Source organism: Callospermophilus lateralis, chromosome 13 (genome assembly GCF_048772815.1).
Source record: "Callospermophilus lateralis isolate mCalLat2 chromosome 13, mCalLat2.hap1, whole genome shotgun sequence".
Classification (NCBI taxonomy): Eukaryota; Metazoa; Chordata; class Mammalia; order Rodentia; family Sciuridae; genus Callospermophilus; species Callospermophilus lateralis.
In genome coordinates this window covers 107,900,939-107,922,010 of record NC_135317.1, presented here as the reverse complement: position 1 = coordinate 107,922,010, position 21,072 = coordinate 107,900,939, and the positions used below count along the sequence as shown (strand labels likewise).

At 53.5% G+C, this 21,072-nt stretch overlaps 1 protein-coding gene across 4 annotated transcripts; it reads left to right on the top strand.

The window, feature by feature from the left end:
- The first annotated feature begins 7,712 nt into the window (after nt 1-7,712).
- Pogk (pogo transposable element derived with KRAB domain) lies at nt 7,713-20,436 on the top strand. Of its 4 annotated transcripts, XR_013088490.1 has the most exons (8): nt 7,713-7,802; nt 8,328-8,487; nt 8,878-9,011; nt 13,724-13,850; nt 14,460-14,558; nt 15,923-17,392; nt 18,766-19,866; nt 20,234-20,436. XR_013088490.1 is itself a non-coding variant. In XM_076832332.2 (7 exons), exons 3-7 carry the CDS (start codon nt 8,880-8,882, stop codon nt 18,798-18,800), a joined length of 1,797 nt encoding a protein of 598 aa, XP_076688447.1. In that variant the 5' UTR covers nt 7,713-7,802; nt 8,328-8,487; nt 8,878-8,879; the 3' UTR covers nt 18,801-19,919. The 4 variants fall into 4 exon arrangements, 3 of the variants coding, with proteins under 3 accessions (XP_076688447.1, XP_076688445.1, XP_076688446.1); XM_076832332.2 differs by lacking the exon at nt 20,234-20,436 and having other exon boundaries at nt 15,923-17,326; nt 18,766-19,919; XM_076832330.2 differs by lacking the exon at nt 20,234-20,436 and having other exon boundaries at nt 18,766-19,919.
- Nucleotides 20,437-21,072: the final 636 nt, after the last annotated feature.

Genomic DNA, 21,072 nt, shown 5'->3' with positions numbered 1-21,072 from the left:
AGGAGATCTGCACGTTCCTGTGTTTATCAAGAACCAAGTTGTGAGCGAATGCAGTCCACCCACAGGCTGAAGAAGGTCCAGGCCTGTCTGGCACCTTCAAATGAGATTTCAGCAGAAAACCTCCATTCTGAGCTGTCTCTGGTTACATTGATAAAGCTCTTGTGCTGTTTAGAAGACATGGCCAGGCGCGGTGGCACATGCCTGTAATCCCAGTGACTCAAGAGGCTGAGGCAGGAGGATGGCAAGTTCAAGACCAGTCTCAGAAAATTAATAAGACCTTAAGCAACTAAGTGAGATCCTGTCTTGGGGATGCAGCTCAGTGGTAGAGCATCCCTGGGTTCAGTCCCTAATACAAATAAATAAATAACACACAGGGAGCTGGGGATGTGGCTCATTGGAGGAGCTTTTGCTTAGCAAGCATGAAGCCCTGGGTTCAATCCCCAGCCTTGCAAAAGGCAAACAAAACAGTCTAAAATGTCAGGAGGAATGGAGTGCAAATGCAAAGATTTCTTTCTTTTTCTATCTTTATGATCAATGTTGCTACTATTTTAAAATTGATTGCTAGGATGGAAGATATTCCTTGTAAGCCTCATAGTAACCACAATTTAAAAACCAAATAATAAATACACCAAAAAAACAATAAGCAAAGAACCAAAACACACTACTATAGAAATCATTCAGCCACAAAATAACACTCTATGAGATGGATACAGAAAGGAAGGAACTATAAAACCATTAGAAAACAGTAATAAAAAGGCAGTAATAATACATTACCTATCAATAATTACCTGAAATATAAATGAATTAAATTCTCCAAATTAAAGACACAGTGATGAATAGAGTTTTTAAACATAAGACTCAACTATATGTTGCTTATGAGAAACTCACTTCATCTTGACGGAAAGCAAAGGACAGAAAACGACACTCTACACAGATGTGACCCAAACCGAAGCAAGAGACTTATTCAGAGTCTCAAAGCAGATCCTGCTGCTGGAAAGACATCTTTGCTCAAGAACCCACTGCCCTTTCCTCTGCACCGAGTGAACTGCGGGGAGGGAGGAGCCCGGGGACAGGCTCAACCCCGGGGTGTTCTGCAGGCAGCCAGCCAGCAGGAGGCAGGGAAGCCGGAGGCCACCTCTGCGCTTGTGACAACTTCACTGTGAAGCGCCCGTGCTCTGATGGGGAGGGCCGGGGAAGTCACTGCCCCCATCCTCCAAAGGCCAAACTCAGAACGGGCAGGCCTCAGGCCCACCAGGAACGGAGGCTGCAGGACAAAAGGACTCCCCCCGCCCCGAGAGGAGCTGTGCAGGTCACAACTGCAGCCCACTGGAAGCCAAGCCACGCGGGACCCTACAGGGCGAAGCTCTGAGGCCTGAGCGTGGACCGGCGGGACACCAGAACTCCAGGGGCCTGCGCAGGTGGGCTCTCCATCTCTGTGGCAAGCTACCGGAGAGAGGTGGAGCTCAAGGAGGAGACGCTGGCTTGGCCCATGGTCCCTGAGGTCCCTCCCGGTCACTCGACTCCTGTCTGGGCCTGTGGTGAGCCAGAGCCTGTGGAGGGGGTGCGTGGCAGAGCAAGGCTGGCTCCTGGCGACCAGGAAGCAGAAAGGAAAGCAGGAGAGCCAGGGTCAGGACAAGGAGTACCTTCCAGGCCACATCCCCAGTGACCCACCCTCTCCAACCTGGCCCCGCCCCCAAAGTCCAGTCACCTTCCAGTAGTACCCCAGCTGACACGAGAGCGGGGAACAGTCCAGGGAACACTGGGAAGCGCACCCCAACTGTCCTGAGCTCTTCCTCCAGGAACCCCTCCAGGTGCTCAGGGTAAAGATCAGAAAAAAATCCCCGCAGGCCTCTCGCCACAGGAAAGAGACAGGGTCCTTCAGAAAGATGCCCAGAGCAATCTTCAGGAAAGGCGCCCTCAAGGGGAGTCCCAGCCTGGGCCTTCCACAGCCTTTCAGCGGGGAAGGGAAAAAAGCAACTCCAGCCCTCATCCTGGCCCGCTTACGGGGAACAGGAGGAGGCTGAGAGGCTCCTGTGAAGGCCAGAGCCCAGGGTCACAAGCCCACTAGGACTGGGACCTACTCACAGGACTACAGAACGTCTTCCCTCTCTGAAACCTTAGCGGCCTGTCTCAGGCTCCTGTGCAGTCACAGGGACTTGCCTCTCAAAGAACTGCAAGCCTGACGTAAGGAAGGGTCTTTTTTGGCCAAATTGTCATATTGTGTGCACGTACTGACGTGTGACATCAAATCCCAACGTTATGTAAGACTATAACGCACCAATAAAAAAGGGGAGGAAAAAACACTCTTAAAAAAAAGAGTCTCTAGACATCAAAGACAATGGCGGGAGAGGGGCCAGAGCAGAGGGAGGCAACAGAGGGAGCTCTAGCCCTGGCCCCAGAGCTACAGCGAGCAGCCAGCTCTTGCCCAACAGGCGACCTGGGCACCTCACCTGAGAAATGGCAAAAAATCAAAGGCAAGAAACGCAGCTGGAGAGAGAAGACAAGTATCAGAACTAGACTCAGACCTGGCAGGATCTGGGGGTCATCAAGTCTGAGAGTGGTGCGCTCAGGGCTCCTGCGGCAAAAGGGACCCCCACGCAAGAAGAGGTGGTGATGTCCCAAGAGGGGGGTCTCAGGGACAGTCTCAAACACTGTCACAGCAGTGGAGAACTTTCCACACCATCTACTGACTGCACCTCCGTAGCTGAAGTATGTCAACAAAAACTTCCAAATGGAAAAGCAAAACAGTGAGGAAATTACAAAAAGTACATCACAGACGTGTCTTCAGTGTAGGCGACGCCCCGGGGCTGAATCACTCTCACCCGACCTTGTAACCCTGCTCCTTCTGGTGTTTTTTAGATGGAACTCTCTAAGATAAGGTTCCCCCCAATAAAAGCCCACTTCAAACGTGCTCGCTCTCTCCCGCCAGCCTCCCGTGACTTTCTCTTGCTCTCCCATGGGGAGCCTGAGGCCCAGAGCAAAGAAGCCGCCCTGAAGATTGGTTAAAGGTAAAGTGGTGTCTGTGTCTTATTTGGTGTCCCTGGAAATTCACACGAGCGACGGGGGCAGCACATCTCTTCAGAAACCTTGCAAGCAGAGTGACAGAAGAGTGGAGGTGTTTAAATCACTGAGAAGAGCACCCTTGTGGCAGGAAAAATTCAGCCTGTCCCCCTTTCCATGTATGGAACCGTCACTAGAAAACAACTGTCCAACAGGCAGTGTCCTTATAGTGTGGATGTAACTGATCCTAACCATCAAAACAGGAGCAGAAGAGATATGTGTCCCTGCAGAGCCAAGAACAAGCTACCTGTTTCTCCCTTTGACCTTGGTAGATGAAAAAAACCACAAGGCCCTGGGTTGAGGTGGAGACTTAAAACACTTGGAGCTCCTGAACCTTCTGGTCTGCTCTAACCACAAGCCTCCTCCCCAGGAACTGCTAAGCCCTAAGAAATATCCAGAGCAGGGCTTCCCTTTCCATCCTGCCACCATAAGATCTCCCAAAATATCTTGTCTCAATTAGCTAAGGCCACAAAAATGCTATGCCATCCTGCAGTAGCTTAAAACAGCAATGACCCCTCCTCGTAGTCACTGGCCTTCACATTGACCAAGGCAGCTCATCACAGGTGTCCCATTCTGGCCCCAAGGACAAAGGCCATGACTACCCTCCAAGCTTTTTGCCATGGCCAAGGTCCAAAGCTCGAGAGGTGCAGGTGGACACATGAAACTCTCAGGACGTCCTGGACCACACAGCCACTTCCACCCACACTCCACTGGCCAAAGGACCTCACGTGGCCAGCCAAGTACTTTCTGCACAGGCTGCCTCGGCAAGGACGTGATGGGTAACACTGCTGCAGGGACAGAGCCTGTGGAGGCTGCAGAATCTACCACCGGCCTCGAACATGGAGGAACGTGCACCGAGGCCCCGGAGCTCTGCCCAGGAAGTCGGAATGTGTGTTTGCCAGAGGACACAGGAGTTCAAAAGGAGTATTGTGTGGGACTTGGAGCTCTTTGGAACCCCTGGTGTCCTGCAGTAATTCACTAGGAGAAAGGATGAGGTCAGACAGTAGGTCACTGAAGGACTGTCATGTTGATTATGCAGGTGTTCTGCGGACATTATCAACCACCTGCCACCAGAAACCCATCCTGTTGACTCATCAAAGCCGTGCACTGTCTCAAAGCCTTGCTTCTGTCATTCCAGATCAGAGATGAAGCCTAAGAAGATGCACTGCTGAGTAAGAGTGGGGGGACCTTGGAGAGTAGGTAGCTCAACTCTTTCAGCAGATGGAAGAATCCAAGCAGAGAAGTGACGAGATTCACAAAACCCTTGATGAGGTCTGCAGTGTGGTGGGCCTACACCAGCACTTTGCTCCCAGAGTAAGTCTGCTTAGCAAGCATACACCTGTGGAAGAAGGGTCCTAAGACAGTTGCTGAGACCAGGGTGCTGTGGGCCACAGATCTTCCCAGGGGCACCTGGTCAAAGCTTTGTAAGGACATGCAGGCTCTCAGGGACTGAAATCCTAACACCATGTTGTCCTCTGATTACATCAGAACCTTTCTCAGAAGTTGAGGTGTGGACCTCATCCCCAACAGTTCCCCTTCCTGATGCCCTTACCCGCTTTTCCGTTTGAAACATTTCTGTTTCCTCAGAAAAGATGGGAACATTGAGTTAAGCTGTTGCACCTGCTCAAAAAATACTAAAACTACATACAAAAAAAGGAAATATTCATTTAAACCTATACAAATCCTAACCTCTTCTCCCAATACCCGAAGTCTCCAGCCAACCATTAGGCCTTCTCTGGCCTGGGCAGCAGCAGTTACACTACTTGGAAGATGTGATTGATGCAGTTTATTCTATAGTTTATGGATTGAGAGCAAGCCTCCACAGGAGCCTCTCCTAAATCCACATGTAAACAAAAATGTGAAGATTTAAAAGATCTTCCTGATAGCGCTTAGACTTGAGGTAGACATGAGATTAAGGGAGCAATTCTGTAAAATGGGCCCACTGTGTAACCCCCACAGGCTTTCTTTTCCAAGAAGCAATTTACCTGCACCCCTGCCTGGCCTAAGTGGACAGATGTCACATTCCTCAGCAAACTACCCGTTATCTGAGGGAGAAATGAAGATAATGTCCATAAGAGGAATACAAGTTAGCCTGAAGGTGGACACTTCAGTGACCCTTCTTATGGACCAGATCCCCAAACTTAGAGAGATAAAGATAATTCCTCCTAATCATAAAATCTGTAAGAATTTATGGTCAAGAATCATAAAGCATGCTGACCATGGTCAGCATGGGCCAAGGTGATCCAGAGTGAGTCATGGCAGTGGGGACTGATGCCATCCTACTGTCAGTCAAAAGTCAAGAGGAAGGGCTGGGGCTGGGGCTCAGTGGTAGGGCACTTGCCTAGCAAATGCAAGGCACTGGGTTTGATCCTCAGCACCATATAAAAATAAGTGCATAAAATAAAGGTATTATGTCCACCTACAACTAAAAAATTAAAATAAAATTTTAAAAAAAGTCAAGAGGTGGACCTGGGCAGGAATCTCTGGATATTTCTCGGGGATCCCCAATAAAAATGGAGTGAAGAAGCTCCTTGCTCCTTCTTTTCTGAGAGGAAGGACCCACTCTCCCCCTTGAGTGTGTCCCCACTCCCTTTTCCTGTCCCTTCAATAAACTCATGCCTGTTACTGAGTGACATTTTGAAATCCTTCTGATTTAAGAACTGGGTTGGAATGGGGGGCGATCTTCATGCTCCCCCCAGTTTCCCAGAAGGTCCCAATTTTGTGACATTTCCAGAAGGTAGGCAGGTCTCAGGACATTCCTAAAAGTGACAAAGATGCACTCCAGATTCCGCCAGTTACTGGGGACGAGTCCTGCTTCCCCACATGTTGAAGTCTAGCATTAGAGAAGCAGCTGAGGAAGTGTGCGAAGCAGGTTTATTTAATAAGGGGAACAGCCCTCTCCCAGGAGGGGAAGGGCCATAGCTGGTGTCCTGGCACCCAGGAAGGTGTTCCGCCTTTTTGATGTCTTAGGCTTCCTTTGTTCTGCTCTCTTCCCTTTCTCTTTCTCCTTCCTACATAGGTGCCCTCCATGGGGTGGCCAAAACGTGGGAAACAGGTGGGCTGAAAGGGGACGGGCAGATGGAGCGCCCAGGACATATTAATCAACAACTTTTACAACTCAAGGGAGGGAGGGGCAGTCCCTCCACAGGTTACCTGTGGGGAGCCATTCTCACACGTGACTGGGCGACTCCTGGTTTAGGTCCCGGCCCTCTCCTGATGAGAGAACCCCTCGGTGTGGGGGTGTGACTGACCACTGACCCCTGGGGCCCAATCACTGACCCTGACCTTGGAGTGCAGCCCCCTCTTCAACCTTCATTGGATGGAATTTTCTCCTGAATTTCTTGTTCCCCAATAAAAGGCTACTCCCTGGCTGCTGGCTCTCTCTCCTGCTAGCCCTGAGTAATCCTTGCTGCCCTACTGGGCAGTTAGAGGTGAGAACCAGAGAGGGGAGCCGTCTGGGACCTGGTCATGGAAAAAGGTAACTGAGTCTGTGTGTTTATTTCCATCTCTGCTAGCTAACTTTTATGCCAAGAACCTCATTAATGAAACCATTGCGCTGGCCGCATGGTGGAGTTACCTTAGCCACAGGTCGGAGCAGGGGATGAGGAGGAGGAAGAGAGGAGGAAGGGCTCTTAAGGGATTTCACTCCCTCAGGGAGCAGCCTTTTATCTGTCTATACCCACAGGTGTCAAATTCTGGCTTCACTCCTTGACCCCCGTGCCAACCTTCTCACTGACCAGCCTAGTTTCAGGAAGAATCCTGCAAAGCTGATTCGGAAAGCATCCCCACCTTGGGGTCTGATCACCCCTCATCTCTGACCAAATACCTCACCTCTCGCCACCCTGGCCTGCCTTCAGCAACAATCCTGTTCAATCGGTTTAGCAAAAAATCCCCCCCTTGGACGTCCTGGTGATTCCCACCTACTGACCCCACAGACTCCCTTGTTCTACTCATTGACATAAAGCTCCAGCCTTCGGTGCTTGTATTCCGTGTTGAATACCATTTCTCTCTGAACGAAGTCCTTCTTACTATTTTAATAAATGCCAAAGTCATTATTTCTTAAGTTGCCCACGAAAATCCAGACGCAGAGTCTTTTTGAGGAGTGCGCGCTTTCTGGGTCGCTGGTTCTGTGGGCCACGGAGTCGCCAGCAAGGACTCCTCCGAGCACTCAGAGGCAAGGGCGTCCACGCACAAGGACTTCGTCCACGGGGTTCTAGGCTTGGGATCTGGCAGGGGACAAGGCAACCAGAGGCGCGCGTTCGGAGAAGCGGGGCGGGAACAAGCCTGCGGGGACAGGGACGCTCCCCCGTGGCCCAAGGGCCCGGGCCTCCGCGCAGCTCCGGCCTCCGCAGCGCACTGCGGAGGCTCCGCGCGAGCGGCGGGCGGTAGCCCAGCAAGTGCACTTCCCGGGGGACGCGAAGGAGCGCGCTCGGCGAGGCCAGGCCGCCTCTCTCGCCCGCGCGCCCGGGGCCCGCGCCGGGCTCGCAGCGCACCGCCGGCCGGAAGCGGCGGGAGGAGGTGGGCGCGGGCGGCGTCCCGGCGCCGCTAGGCCTGCTGACATCCGCCGCTCCTCCCCTCGCCTCCCAACACGCTCCGCTGCGGCCGGGCCCTCCCTCCGCCCACCACGTGTCCTCCGCGCTGCCTCCCGCGGGGCCGCGCGCACGGAAGCCGGCGGCGGGCAGGATGGCGCCGTGACAGCGGCCGCGGCCCTCGCGTCCCCGGCGGCCCGGCCTGCGGCGGCGGTGAGTGCGCGGGCGGCGGGCGGGCGTGGCGAGCGGGGCCGCCGCCGCCTTTGTTGGGGCCGCGGGTGCGGGCGGCGCGGGCTCGGCCGGCAGGTGCGCGGGGCCGCGGGGCAGGGCCGGCGGGCGCGCCCGGGACGCCGAGCGCGGGCCCGGCGGGCGCGGAGGGCCTCGCCTCGCCGCGCCCGCCTCGCCCGCACCCTCACGCCGGGCGGAGCCCTCGCGTCGCGCCCCAGCGGCCCGGGGGGAGGCCGCCAAGTTGGGCCCCGGCTGTGGGCGCTGACGCCCCGCGCTGGGTCCTCTTGGAGATAGGCAGGAGCGCGGACTCCGGAAGGACCCTTTCTTTGGAAGGCTGGGCGGAGGTGGCCCGCGAGGCACACTCACGGCTCGCCAGGAATTGCCCGCGCCCCTAGAGGGCAGAGCGGGCGCTTTGTACCGGCCGGGGCGGGTGGGCCCGGCGGAGCCCTGCGCCCTCCTGGGCGTCCAGGCGTCCCCCTCACTGTGTATCACCGACTCTCCGGATTGCAGAGTCCCTTAAAGCAGAATGACTGTTTTCTGAACTGGCTCTTGGACGGAACCTTGGAAATTGGAAAGTCCAGATGATGGGTATTCTGGGCCAACCATCCTTCTTTCTTAACTGGCCTCTGGTACACGCGCGTGCGCGCACACACACGCACACACACACCAGGTGAGTAAGTGCCCTGTGTCCAGACACCTTCAGGTATAGAAATTAACACCCATTGGTTCCCTGCCTGGGCAGCCCAGGGTAGGGGAAAGTTCTGCCTGTCAGTTTAGTGTTCAGAACCTTCCCAGAACACTTACCCCTGGCCTGGGTTCCACCCTGCCATCTCTACCAACCGGTCTGGCCTCTCTGTCACAGAAAGCTTTTCTTAAATATCTGAAAGCAGCCAGATAGGCTGTCTGCCCACAGTCCCTCTTATCATAATTAAATATGCCACCTGCCAGCTTCCTGGTGTTTTCACTGAAGTCCTTCCTGCCCAGGCCTGACCCTGCTCCTGCCTGCCTTCTAGCCTGAGCACACTGACACCTGATGGTCTGAACTGCATCTTGCTCTTAGATATGGAGTCCACTACCTACCCTCTCAATCTGACCCTGAAAGAAGAGCAAGAGGAAGAAGAGATCCGGAGCCGGGAACTGGAGGATGTCCCCACAGACATGCAGAGAGTGAGAATCTGCTCAGAGGGTGGATGGGTGAGTAAGACGGTGACCTGCAGGGTGAGGAACAGGCCTAGGAGCCAGTTCCTCCAGCATTCATGGGAAGTAAAGATAGCCTAGCCTGAGTGTTGGCATTCCTGAGGAGACAGCCCTGCCGCTCTAAAAGGCAGTGCCCAGGGAGGAGGCCACGAGGCCCGTCATAGATGGCGAGTCTCAGGAGTCCAGACCTGGGCTTCCTTTCCCCCTTTCTCTGCACCGAGCTTGCAGCCAGGCACCTTGTGGGCAGTAAATGGACATTTGCTGACTTACTGCTGGCTGAAGGGACCCATTCTGAGCAAGACCTGGTTGTTGAGCTCCACAGGAAGGCTAGACGTAGAGTAGTTCACCCGGGAGAGCTGCTCCTGCTGGGCCTGGAATGGTAAGCAGTCGGGAAGAGGGAAATTCAGCGTAGGCAAACAGAAAAGCGAGATAGAGGCAAACAGCAGAGTTCCAGCTAGTTATTCACAGTATTTACTGGACTTCTTAGAATTTGGGTATGAATTGTAAACATTTTAAATAAGCAACACAACATTTTTCTGCTTAGCTTTCCGTTGTGTATGAACATTGTCGATATCAATAACACATAAGATCCCAGTGTCCGACAAGAAGCCGTTCACAGAGCCATGCCACTTCCAATTGTCCAGTCCACTCCCACAGACACATGAGGGAACTAAAGTATAGAAAAGCTGTCTTGCTTTTGCCTTCAGGATGTACATGTCCACTGGTATTTGTTCTTTAAGAATAGGGCCCCTTGGATTGTGGCTCAATGGTAGAGCACTCGCCTAGTACAGGTGTGGCCCTGGGTTTGATCCCCAGCACCACATAAAAATAAATAATTAAAGATATTATGCCCAACTACAACTAAAAAATAAATAAAAATAAAATAACAGGGCTCCTGAACTATACCCCTAACACGAGCACCTCTTACTGAATGTATGTTGTGCCTAACTAAAGACAAACAGTGAACACCAGGCTCTGGTCAGCTGGTCTGGCTGTGGGGGCCACGCGCCTTTGCCTCATCACTGTTCTTGGCCCACCTCCCCAGTTCTGATCCAGGCAGGAGTCAGCTGCCTTTGGCCAGGAAGGAGACCTCAAGGCAGTGGAAGCCCTGGGTTTTAAGGCTAAACTGGCCAGCCCAGAACATCTGACCCTGGGTGCAGGACCGTGGGAAATGGGTTCAGTCAAAGCAGGCATCTGAATGAGTTGGGGCAATGAGGAAAGAGCCAGGTGAGGTCCCTGCTTGGGCAGAGAAAGGAGGAGCCGCCAGAGGAGACGGGAGAGGGAGCTGACAGCTTGGTGGTGCTGGGGATTTGGCATCTGTGGCCCCCAGGCAGTCCACCACCCATCCGTGGTTACTGCACAGAGCTGGGTGTTAAGGCAAGACCCTTACACCCATGGAGTTTCTAATCTCATGAGCAAGACAGGGAAGTGACCTAAAGTAGTAGACAGCCTACAGAGTGTGTGGTAGAGGTGAGCTCAGGATGCTATAGCAGCCAGGCGCAGGAAGGCCTCATTCAGACTGGAGGATGCTTCTAGGAAGGCCTGGTCTTGAGCAGTAGGCTCAAGTTTTGCCCCCTCCCCACCCTAAGCCACTTAGCAGTAGTGGAGACACTTCTGGTTGTCTTGACTCAAGATAGGGGGGATATCCTACCAGCACCCAGGCCCAGGATCTATCTGCACATCCCAGTGCACAGGACAGCCTCCTGCACAATGAAGAATTACTGCCCAAAGTGTCAGTCATGTTAGGTAGAGAAGCACTGCTCCAGAGCATTAAATCAGGGAAGGAAAGAATTGAATCTGTGCTTCAAATATACATCTTGGCTATAGAGGATTACGTTACGGTGATCAGTAAAAGAACTATGCTCTGTTATAAAATTCCAGAAAATTAGAATAGAAATAAATTTCAAGGAGAAAAAAATGTATGTTGAAATCAGCCTTTGTCACGGGTGGAGTCGGCCAAGGGAAGGCAGGGGTTAGTACACAGGCAAAGGCCTCAGAGAGAAGCTGTGTGCAGTCAGGAGCTGCTCCAAACCAGGCAGGGAGAGGAAGGAGACCTGGGGGAGTGTGAGCTCTCCCTCCTCAGTAGCTCTGAGGAATGAGTCTGAGGCATCTCTTCAAGGGAAGCTGGCTCTCCAGCTACAGTGCTCAGACTGACGGAGCTGATCCAGCTCTGGACACACCACTGCCTCCTCGCCGTGTAAGTGGGGTCTGCATCCGCAGGTCCCTGGCTGGCTTGTCAGAGAGATGCTGTCATGTACGTGGGAGTGCCCCGCACCAGGCCTGGCACAGCAGGCATGCCATGCAAACGGCACAGGCTCCCTCAGGTCTCCCCGCTCTGCCAGGTGACTGCTGGGTGGTTGCAAGGCCGTGAGTGTGTAAACACTTCCCAGCAGCCAAGGCAGTGGAAGCCCTTGGAGATAACTGCTGGAATGCCACTTTCCAGGAGGAACAAGGCAGTGAACACAGGCCAGAGGCAGAGTCGGAGGGCAGGGAGCAAGCAGGGAGTGGGCCCTGCCTGCCAGTCCCCGGGAGAGTTGCCTGGCCTTGGGTGTGCTGCAGGCTGCCCTGTTTATCTTCTGCTGTGTTCACTAGGTAGAAGGCCTCTGGAGTGAACGGGCTGCCGTGGGGATTTCTGAGCCTCTGCACTGTGCCTGGGCTGCACAGCCTGGGCCTGTCCCAAGGTCCTCCGAGGCCCCATCATCAGACCCACACCAGCCTCTAGCCTTCCCCAACCAGTGTCTGAGGCCTAGAATGTGTCACCCTCCATGGTGACCTGCATAGCCAGGCTGTGTCCTGGTTTATCAGCAAAAGGAAAGGGATTATAAATAGGTATGGCCTAGATCTGAAGCCTCCCAGGGAGAGAATAGACCAAAGGGAGAGATGTTCAAAAACCTGGGAAGTGGGAGGGAGTCGGGTGGAAAATTCCTGGGATGTCTGGCTTTCCAGAGACCAATCCATTTTTACCTCCTACTATTTCACACTTAAGAGATTTTTGTCCATTCTTACTCCTAACTAAGAGTTGGCTCAGTTTTGTGACAGATAAAACTTAATGATTCTTTGAAACTGTTCCAAGCACAACAAGAGAAGGGAAATCCAGAGATTATCTGCCTGGATCGTTCATTCAGAAACACGTTTTAAGTGACTGCTAGCTACAGGAAGCGTCCTCAGCTTAGAGAAGCAAAGTGGGTACGCACAGGCTCTGCCGGCAGAGAACGCCGTTTTAGTGGAGAGAGCAGATGAGGAAAGCCAAACAGGGCCGAGGGCCTCCGTGGTGCTGAGCCCAGGGTATCATGGGGACATGAGCGGGCTGCCTGGGGAACAGGATGGATAGGACCGAGGCTAGGAAGCTGGCTGGGTGTTCCTCAGGCCAAGATGGTCAAGGAGATCTCAAGGCCCAGGTTGGAGTGGGCAGAGGTGTGGAGGCGGCAGGGATCACAGGCAGCTGAGCATATCTGGAGCAGAGAGGTTGAGGCTAGTCACCAGGGAGTCGGCTTTGGGCTCCCCAGACAGAGCCACAGTGAAGTCACACGGTGCTGGGTCCTGATCTCAGCCTGGCCGTTATTAGCTGTGTGACTTTATCCTGGAAACGGGACTGAGCCCCTTTCCTCCCTCATTAGCTGGAGCATCTGTGCTCCTTTTCAGGGTTGTTGGGAGGAATCAGTGAAGCGACCACAGGGCTTGTAAGTGTTGTAAGTGGAAGGTGCTGGGGAGGAAGGGCGGCCAGGGCGCCTGACGCCTGACAAAGCTGGTTTTCCAGGCCAAGGGAGCCATGTCCCCAGGCCCAGGGACAGCTCTGGGGAACGGCTTTGGAGGCAGGAATACAGTGACCCGCTTGAAACGAGCTGTTTGGTGGTTTCCCACCACTGATATGGTGAGCTTTGGAGTGGGGTTCTCAATGACTGAGAGAGAAAACGTAGTAAAAAGAAAAGTAAACCAACTAAAAAAACAAGGAGGGGGTTGGTGGCTTGGCTGCCCATAGCCCCTGAGCACCCCTCCTGCAGGGGACCGGAGCATCGTCCCCTCTGCACAAGACATTGCCACCTGATCTAGGTGTCCAGCTGAAGTCGGCTCTGGCAGCTCATCACAGAAACAAAGTGCTAATCGCCTTTCCCTCCTCCTCCCCCTCCCCCTCCCCCGGTTCTCTGGGCTGCAGAAACCAGCAGGCTCCTCCTCTCACTGGCTCCTCTCTTGCTTTGGGTTCCAAATCAAACACTAGGGTTAGTGCCTTGAAAATGGAGTATCCTGGAAAACCCCAGAGATCCTGTGGGAAGAGGGGATGCGTTTAAATATGCAAACCCAGCTCCCCCTGCTGGTCTGAGGGTCTTTGGGAGGTAGGGAGGTGCGGGTTGGATGAGAGTGCTGATGGGCACGCTCTGGTGTGGTTGGCCTCCACCTATGGAGTGTGTGGGCAGTGGGCAGCTCTCACAGTGCATGAGGATAGGACGTCGAGTGTCCCCCGACCTGCTGATGGCTGGAGGTAGTTTTCTTTTCAAGGTGCTGCTTCCTTTGTTTGTGAACTAAAGAGGTGGTGGCCACTGGAGTGGGCATGGGAGGGCCTGTGCTCTTGCCCCCAGTAGCTGAGTAGCTGCATGAACACAGACAAGGGGGGCCTGACCTGGCCTGTGAGGCAGGGCTGGGGACCCTGTGGGACCAGAAAGTCCATGTCTGCGTGCGCCCACGTCACTGAGAAAGGCCTGTTTATGTTCCAGGTACCGGCCCTGTTTGATGAGGTGGCCATATATTTTTCCGATGAGGAGTGGGAAGTTTTGACGGAGCAACAAAAGGCCCTGTACCGGGAAGTCATGAGGATGAATTATGAAACCGTCCTGTCCCTGGGTAACACTTCGTTTTCCTTTGTGTCCTAGAGGCTCTGCACCCAGAGAACTGTGTCCTTGTCTCTCTTCTCTGGTGTACCCAGCGTCCTGAGCTTGGATTCTGCCCCCTCCTTGCCATTGCCCATTTAACCCCCTGGTTTTGATTCAGGCATGATATGAATATTATGTCCATCCCACTCGGCAGTCCTGTTGAGTCCTTGTTCAACCCAGGCGGGCATTCACATGTTTTAAAAAGGTGGCTTAGCTTTGGAAACATCACCGTGGATCTGGGCCTGTGCTTTGATCTCCAGAAAGGAAGCAAGGCCTTCGTTGGTATCCTGCCAGCCTCAGAAATTTGGGGACTTGCCCCACTCGGACTCTGGCACATCCTCCTCTCAGAGTCTGGCCTTTGGAGCCCTCCCCAGTGTGCTGGCTCATGGTGGTGGTGCTCATCGCCTGCTCTTCAGCTGCACTTCCCTGGTGGCTGCTGACCAGCTCTCGCCTGGAGAGGTCCAGCATCCCATCTTTCACAAAGTAGTGGAGGCACGGGGGGTTAAGTCAAAGTACTTATTTGGGGACTGCTCTGAGGCAGTGACATACAGCTATTGTCTGTTTTGTTTTCTACAAACAGAATTCCCTTTCCCTAAGCCAGACATGATCACTCGTTTGGAAGGGGAAGAGGAGTCCCATAACTCTGATGAGTGGCAGCTCCAAAGAGGAACCTCCACAGGTACGAGTAGACCAGTTCCACCATCCTCTGAAGGGAGCCCCATGGAGCTGGGTTTCCAGCCCCCGCGGATGTTCCGTGGTGTATTTAGGAGCGAGACACAAAAGTTATGGGGCTTTGGCGTTTAAAGGTCTTCCTCCTTCCCATGCTTTGGCCTTAGGCAGCTTCTTTCATCTCTTTGAGCCTCAGTTTCCCCATTTGTCTCTTGTGGGTCTAAATAAGACTTGGTGTGCAGCCTTGATGTGGGAGCAGCTGGATGGGGCTTGTGCGCCGTTTGGTCCAGTGCACATCGTGGAAGCCCAGCCACCTCTCAGCACACCTGATGCCTCTGCAGACTAGGAACTGGGGAGCGAGCTTTCAGAGCCTTTGTCTGGCACTGCCGCCTCCCACTGGGTGGGAAAAGCAGTAACAGCTCCCGTGCTCATCTGAGCAAGTGTCTGAGAAGCACCTAATCTCTTGTAGAGAGAAAGGGGTCACAGTGGGATGAATATAACATACCTTCCAGACACCAAAGCGGTCTTGCTTTTCTCTAGGTAAGAATTTAAAGTGCCGTAATTCATCAATTCTAAGACATGTTTTCCCCTGTAACACTACCAACTCTGAAATGCTCCTTAAAATTGATGGCATGTGATAGTTACAATTAGTGGCATTTTATTTTTCTTTTAATGGCTTGTAGTCATGCATCCTGCAGTATGGCATTTGGGTTTTGGTGAAACACAGTAATTTCCTCAGATCATACTCAGTTTCTGCCACCTTCCAGATACAGACACACAGTGAGTGGAACAGGTGTTAACATTGGTGTGCAAGAACTAGTTTTCTGCCTTATGAACTTAACTAATGTGGCTTTTGTTGTAGTTTTCTTGATTCAAAGGAGATGATTCAGTGCAGGGTGCACCTAAATCTCTGTAATATCATGTGGTAGTATGGGTTACCTTTATCTTCTCATCTACATAGACTTTTTTTTTTCCTTTTGGTATTAGGGATTGAACCCAGGTGCACTATACCACTGAGCTACATCCCAGGTCCTTTGTATTTATTTTGAGATGGCCTCAAACCTGCCTTCCTCCTGCCTCATTCTCCAGAATCATTGGGCCTACAGGTGTGTTCCACCACACCTGGCCATAAACATTTTTACCCACATGTGGCCCCCAAATTATGTAGTCCAAGCTTGGAGGTCAGTTCCTCCACAGCTCTCTTCTCCTGGCAGAGGGTGTGCAGTTCCTGGAGAGGTTGGTGGACTCCAGGTGGGACTTAGGCACTGTGACCTACTGAGAGAGTCACTGTCTTGGTAAACCTCGGGTGGAGCATTCTGACCCGGAAGCTCTGGGAAACGCCGTCTCACTCACTGGCATTGTTCTGTCTCCCAGAAAAGGAAGAGTCCGACGTGAAGCCTCCATACTGGGCAGGCCCCGTGAACCCCCACGCACAGTTTCCTCAGCCCCAGCACCTGGACGGCCTAGGCCTGGCCGAGCTGCCCGAGTGGAGCGAGGGGTACCCCTTCTACATGGCCATGGGCTTCCCGGGGTGCGACCTGTCTGCCGAGGACCTGGCGGGGAGGTTCCAGTTTAGCCGGGGCATGCGCCGCAGCTACGACGCGGGCTTCAAGCTGATGGTGGTGGAGTACGCCGAGGGCACCAACAACTGCCAGGCGGCCAAGCAGTTCGGGGTGCTCGAGAAGAACGTGCGGGACTGGCGCAAGGTCAAGCCGCAGCTCCAGAACGCGCACGCCATGCGGCGGGCCTTCCGCGGCCCCAAGAACGGGAGGTTCGCCCTCGTGGACCAGCGCGTGGCCGAGTATGTGCGGTACATGCAGGCCAAGGGGGACCCCATCACCAGGGAGGCCATGCAGCTGAAGGCACTGGAGATCGCCCAGGAGATGAATATCCCCGAGAAGGGCTTCAAGGCGAGCCTGGGCTGGTGCCGGAGGATGATGAGAAGGTACGACTTGTCCCTGCGACACAAGGTGCCCGTGCCCCAGCATCTGCCCGAGGACCTGACCGAGAAACTGGTCACCTACCAGCGCAGTGTGCTGGCCCTGCGCAGGGCGCACGACTACCACGTGGCGCAGATGGGCAACGCGGACGAGACGCCCATCTGCTTGGAGGTGCCGTCCAGGGTGACCGTCGACAACCAGGGTGAGAAGCCCGTCCTGGTGAAGACGCCGGGCAGGGAGAAGCTCAAGATCACGGCCATGCTGGGCGTCCTGGCCGACGGGCGGAAGCTGCCGCCCTACATCATCCTGAGGGGCACGTACATCCCGCCTGGGAAGTTCCCCAGCGGCATGGAGATCCGCTGCCACCGCTATGGGTGGATGACGGAGGACCTGATGCAGGACTGGTTGGAGGTGGTGTGGCGGCGGCGGACCGGGGCCCTGCCCAAGCAGCGGGGCATGCTGATCCTGAACGGCTTCCGCGGCCACGCCACCGACTCGGTGAAGAGCTCCATGGAGAGCATGAATACCGACATGGTGATCATCCCCGGGGGCCTGACCTCGCAGCTGCAGGTGCTGGACGTGGTGGTCTACAAGCCGCTCAACGACAGCGTGCGCGCCCAGTACTCCAACTGGCTTCTGGCTGGGAACCTGGCCCTGAGCCCCACCGGCAATGCCAAGAAGCCGCCCCTGGGCCTCTTCCTGGAGTGGGTCATGGTGGCCTGGAATAGCATCTCCAGCGAATCCATTGTCCAGGGGTTCAAGAAGTGCCACATCTCCAGCAACCTGGAGGAGGAAGATGATGTCTTGTGGGAAGTGGAGAGCGAGCTACAGGGAGGAGGTGAACCCCCTGTGGAGAGCACAGCAGAGGGCAACTGAGGGGCCAGCTCCTTGGTGGCTGGTCGGAGTAAGTGCTCAGGGCTCTGCCATCCCAGGCTGCCAGCCAACCTACCTCTCTCCGATATTTGTTTCGAGTTCTCAGTCCACGGGGCAGTGTGCGGGTGCCAGACCAGCAGCATTCTCTCCTTCCCAGGCAAGGGCTGTCTGACGCCCTTCATGGGTACTGTGCCCTGGGGCCCAGACCAGGAGCACTTATATACTAGTGAAATGAACAAAGGGTGAGCTGCCCGACTCGGAATCTGACAGCTGTAACTTTGTAAGAAACTATTTGGGCCTAAAAGGGTCTGATAATGTGCAGCTCACAAAAAATTTTGTCTGAAAAAGACAGCTTTTTTCTTTCCCTTATAATTCACACAGAATGTTTAGGGCCAGTGTGTGCCTGATGTACTTGAAGGACCAGGACACAGGGCAGGAGGCCTGCCTTCAGTACCTCATCTGCTGGGCCTCGGGTCTCCGTCCTGGCCTGGTCTACACCTAACACCTGCCAGGAGTAAACACGCATCTTCACATCTTCCGTTTCATCCTGGCCTTTGGGGTGGGTGGGCTGTTATGTCAGCAGATGTCTGCAGGATGGTGCTGTAGAACTGAAATCTTTGCACCAGAAACAAAATAAAGCAGGGTGCCACCTAACACTACAAATGGAGGGCCTGGGATAGGGCTGAGTGCAGAGCAGCAGCTGAGAGGAAGAGGGAAGGAGCCTCCCTTACCCACACTCCCCTGGAGGGAGCAGCAGGCCGCAGGCAGCCAGGAAGGGCCCAGGGCAGGCCACTCCAACCTCCTTGCTTCACAAGAGGTGAGGTCATCCCTTAGACAGAAGACTGAACCACCTTGATGTGGTTCTGTATGTGAAAGTACAGTTCCATGGGTGTGGAAGAGTGGCTCAGGCCTCCTTGCACACCCCCACATCATCAGTTAGTCATGTCCCTAACTCCACTGTCATTCTGGGCCCCTGCAGTTACCACAGAGCAAGACCTTACTGTATGCTCCGGGTAACAGAAATGGCCTGTTGCTTCCTCACGTCCCCCACTTTGATAAGCCCCTGATCCAGCCTCCCTCTTCTGGAGCCAGTGTTCTCACCTTTTGCTTTTCCCTCTCCTTGTCAGATAACGGGGGGGAGGGGGGGGCATTTTCAGTTTTCCGAGTGTCCCCCCCCCCAGGGCCTCGTTCAGGAACTGCCAAGAAGGGAAGAAAGCTGACTACCCTGCAGCTGTGAGCGCGGGCACCTCCGCACACCTCAGCCTGGGCTTTCTTGCCACAGACGCAGCTGTCTGGCTGCTCAGGCGGCAGGGGAGGAGACGGACATAAAACTAATGGAATTGCTGTTTTTGTTAAGATATCCAGAAATCCAAAGGTTAATTCACATTTAGTTCTGTTTTCCAGCAAATGGCACTGACGGCAACAGAGGGGGGAAATGACTCCCGAACGCAGTGGATACACAGGGAGCAGCAGGAAGAGGCGACAGGGCTCTCAACAGCCCAGTTCTGGACAGCGAACAGTGTCCATCCTGGGACACGCCCTGCCTGCCCCTTGAAGTGTCCGCAGCCAAGTAGAAGACCCTTAATTTCATCAGCAACAAGATTAGGAAAGAACCCTTCTGCCTATTTCTTGGAGATTATCCACCTCTCCGTCAAAAGAAGCCTGTAAGTAGGCGAGGGCAAGGTGCTCCTGGGGAGCAGGACCTCGCAACATGGAGACCCGCATGTGGGCACAGCTCTGGTGCTGTGAAGCAGCTCTCTGCAGAGAAGACCTCAAGTCGGTGTGTGTCTTGCCTTGAGAATGCTTCCAGGAGCACAGGCCATGCCCACAGGGTCACAGGTTTTGTAGAAGGGCATCAGAAGCCCCTTAGGGAATATGAGATACTGATGCTAACAGCAAAATTAAGACACCCTGGCCTGGTGCCAGCAGGTGGCTTTTCTGAAGACAAACTAGGTTAGTATGGAAGACATGGTCAAAGTAAACTTGCTGTTCTACCTTCCCAGTCTGGATGGCAGCTAGACTTGTGGGGTCTTGTCTGATGGGCCTGCCTCTTCACTGTCCTGCTTAACGGTGAAGGCAGCACTTGGTGCACGAGCTCCTGCTCTCGGGCCACCTGCAGACGTCCCTGTGAGGGGTCTGCTGTCCACAAGGTACAAGGCCTGCAGACTCATCTGGTACTTTTTAATGTTCTTGTAACAAGGGATGTGGGAGGGCACAGGCCTCTGCCACTGCTGTTTGGAGACTTGGGATCATCCACCCTGCAAGGACAGCTGGAAGGCCGCTGAGTTCTTACACAGTGGTCACTCACATTCCCGCCAAGTCGCAAGTTATGAAGACATTCCTTCAAGCCCGTCTGAGCTACAGATCCTCAGAAGAAGCCATCACTAGGAGCCGTCATTCCCAAGTCAGGCCTGCTCACTGGCTGCTGTAGTCACTCCTACAGACGCAGCTCGCAGCCGTCGTACAAGCTTCTCTTGGCATCTTGAAACGCCCATTTCTACTCAGGTACTCCTCTTCCTTCAGTGATTCACCTTTCTGATCTTTTTAAACCAGTCTCCCCATAGGAGGAAAACTCAACTTTCACTATCTGAATTGTTCCCCTATTTGCTTTATATTCTGTATTCTTGCACATCCAAAAACGACACCCAGAACCTGTTACTTTTCATTCCAGAAGCTTCCATTCCTTCCTTAATTTTTTCTCCAGTGGCCCAGTTCCTGGCCCTTCTCCATGTCCTATTTCTCTTGCTTTGGAAGCTTAAAAGATGCTATAGGACCTAATTTTAGGTTCCTCTGTGGGAGCCAGTTACCTTGCCGAGATAACAGAAATGGTTCGACTCATCTTGACCCATACCTCACGTCTCCTCGCCAGCAGAGATGATGCCTTACAGGCTGCGCAGCACTGGAGCGTTCCTGGAGGGACGGCACTGCCACCACGGTCTCCTGGCTTCCCTCCGCGGTCTATGCCTAACAGCCCCAGTACAGCTGTTCTGCAGAATGACTATAGCACACCCGGACATAGTGTACTCCCTGGCAGATAGATAGGAAGTGACCCCAACAATAAACTTTGATAATAAAGTCCCTAGGCCATAGTGCTTTTATTTACCTGCTGACAGTGTCAAAAGTTACTTACATTTTAAGCTTTTTGTCTATATTCCCCATCTAGTTCTATACCAACATACTATCCTTTGAATCCAAGTGTTCATGGGATACAGTAATATTGGTGTCCTTGAAGGCAAAGGAAGAAAGGTGGGGGAGGGCTACCATAAATAGCTCTTTTTCTCGTTTTGGATGCTCAGGAATGGAATGTTACCAAACCACATAAGGAAAGTCCTTAAGGGATATGAATTTACCATCAGTGAAAATCCAGTGCCACAAGCTGATGGGTAGAAAACTTGGTATCTTGTTCTCATAAATGTCTTCTAAGACAAAAGCATCATGGGCCCGTACTTCCCTTTATCCTGTGCTTAGTAAAATGAGTCCTGCCGTGTTAATGCTCCTTTTCTGTGAACTCAAGTCAGTACCATCTGCTCTCCAAGAATCATCTAGACAGTGTTTTTCCTTTTTAAACCTTCAACTAAATGGACTGTTCTGCTGGCCACACTGGCCAAGCCTGACCCCTAAGGCTGCTTTATTACCCTTCCTCCCAGGGCCATTTTGAGTCAGACATAGTAAGAGGTGGCCAGGGGAAAGCAAGCACTGAGAAGACCCTTG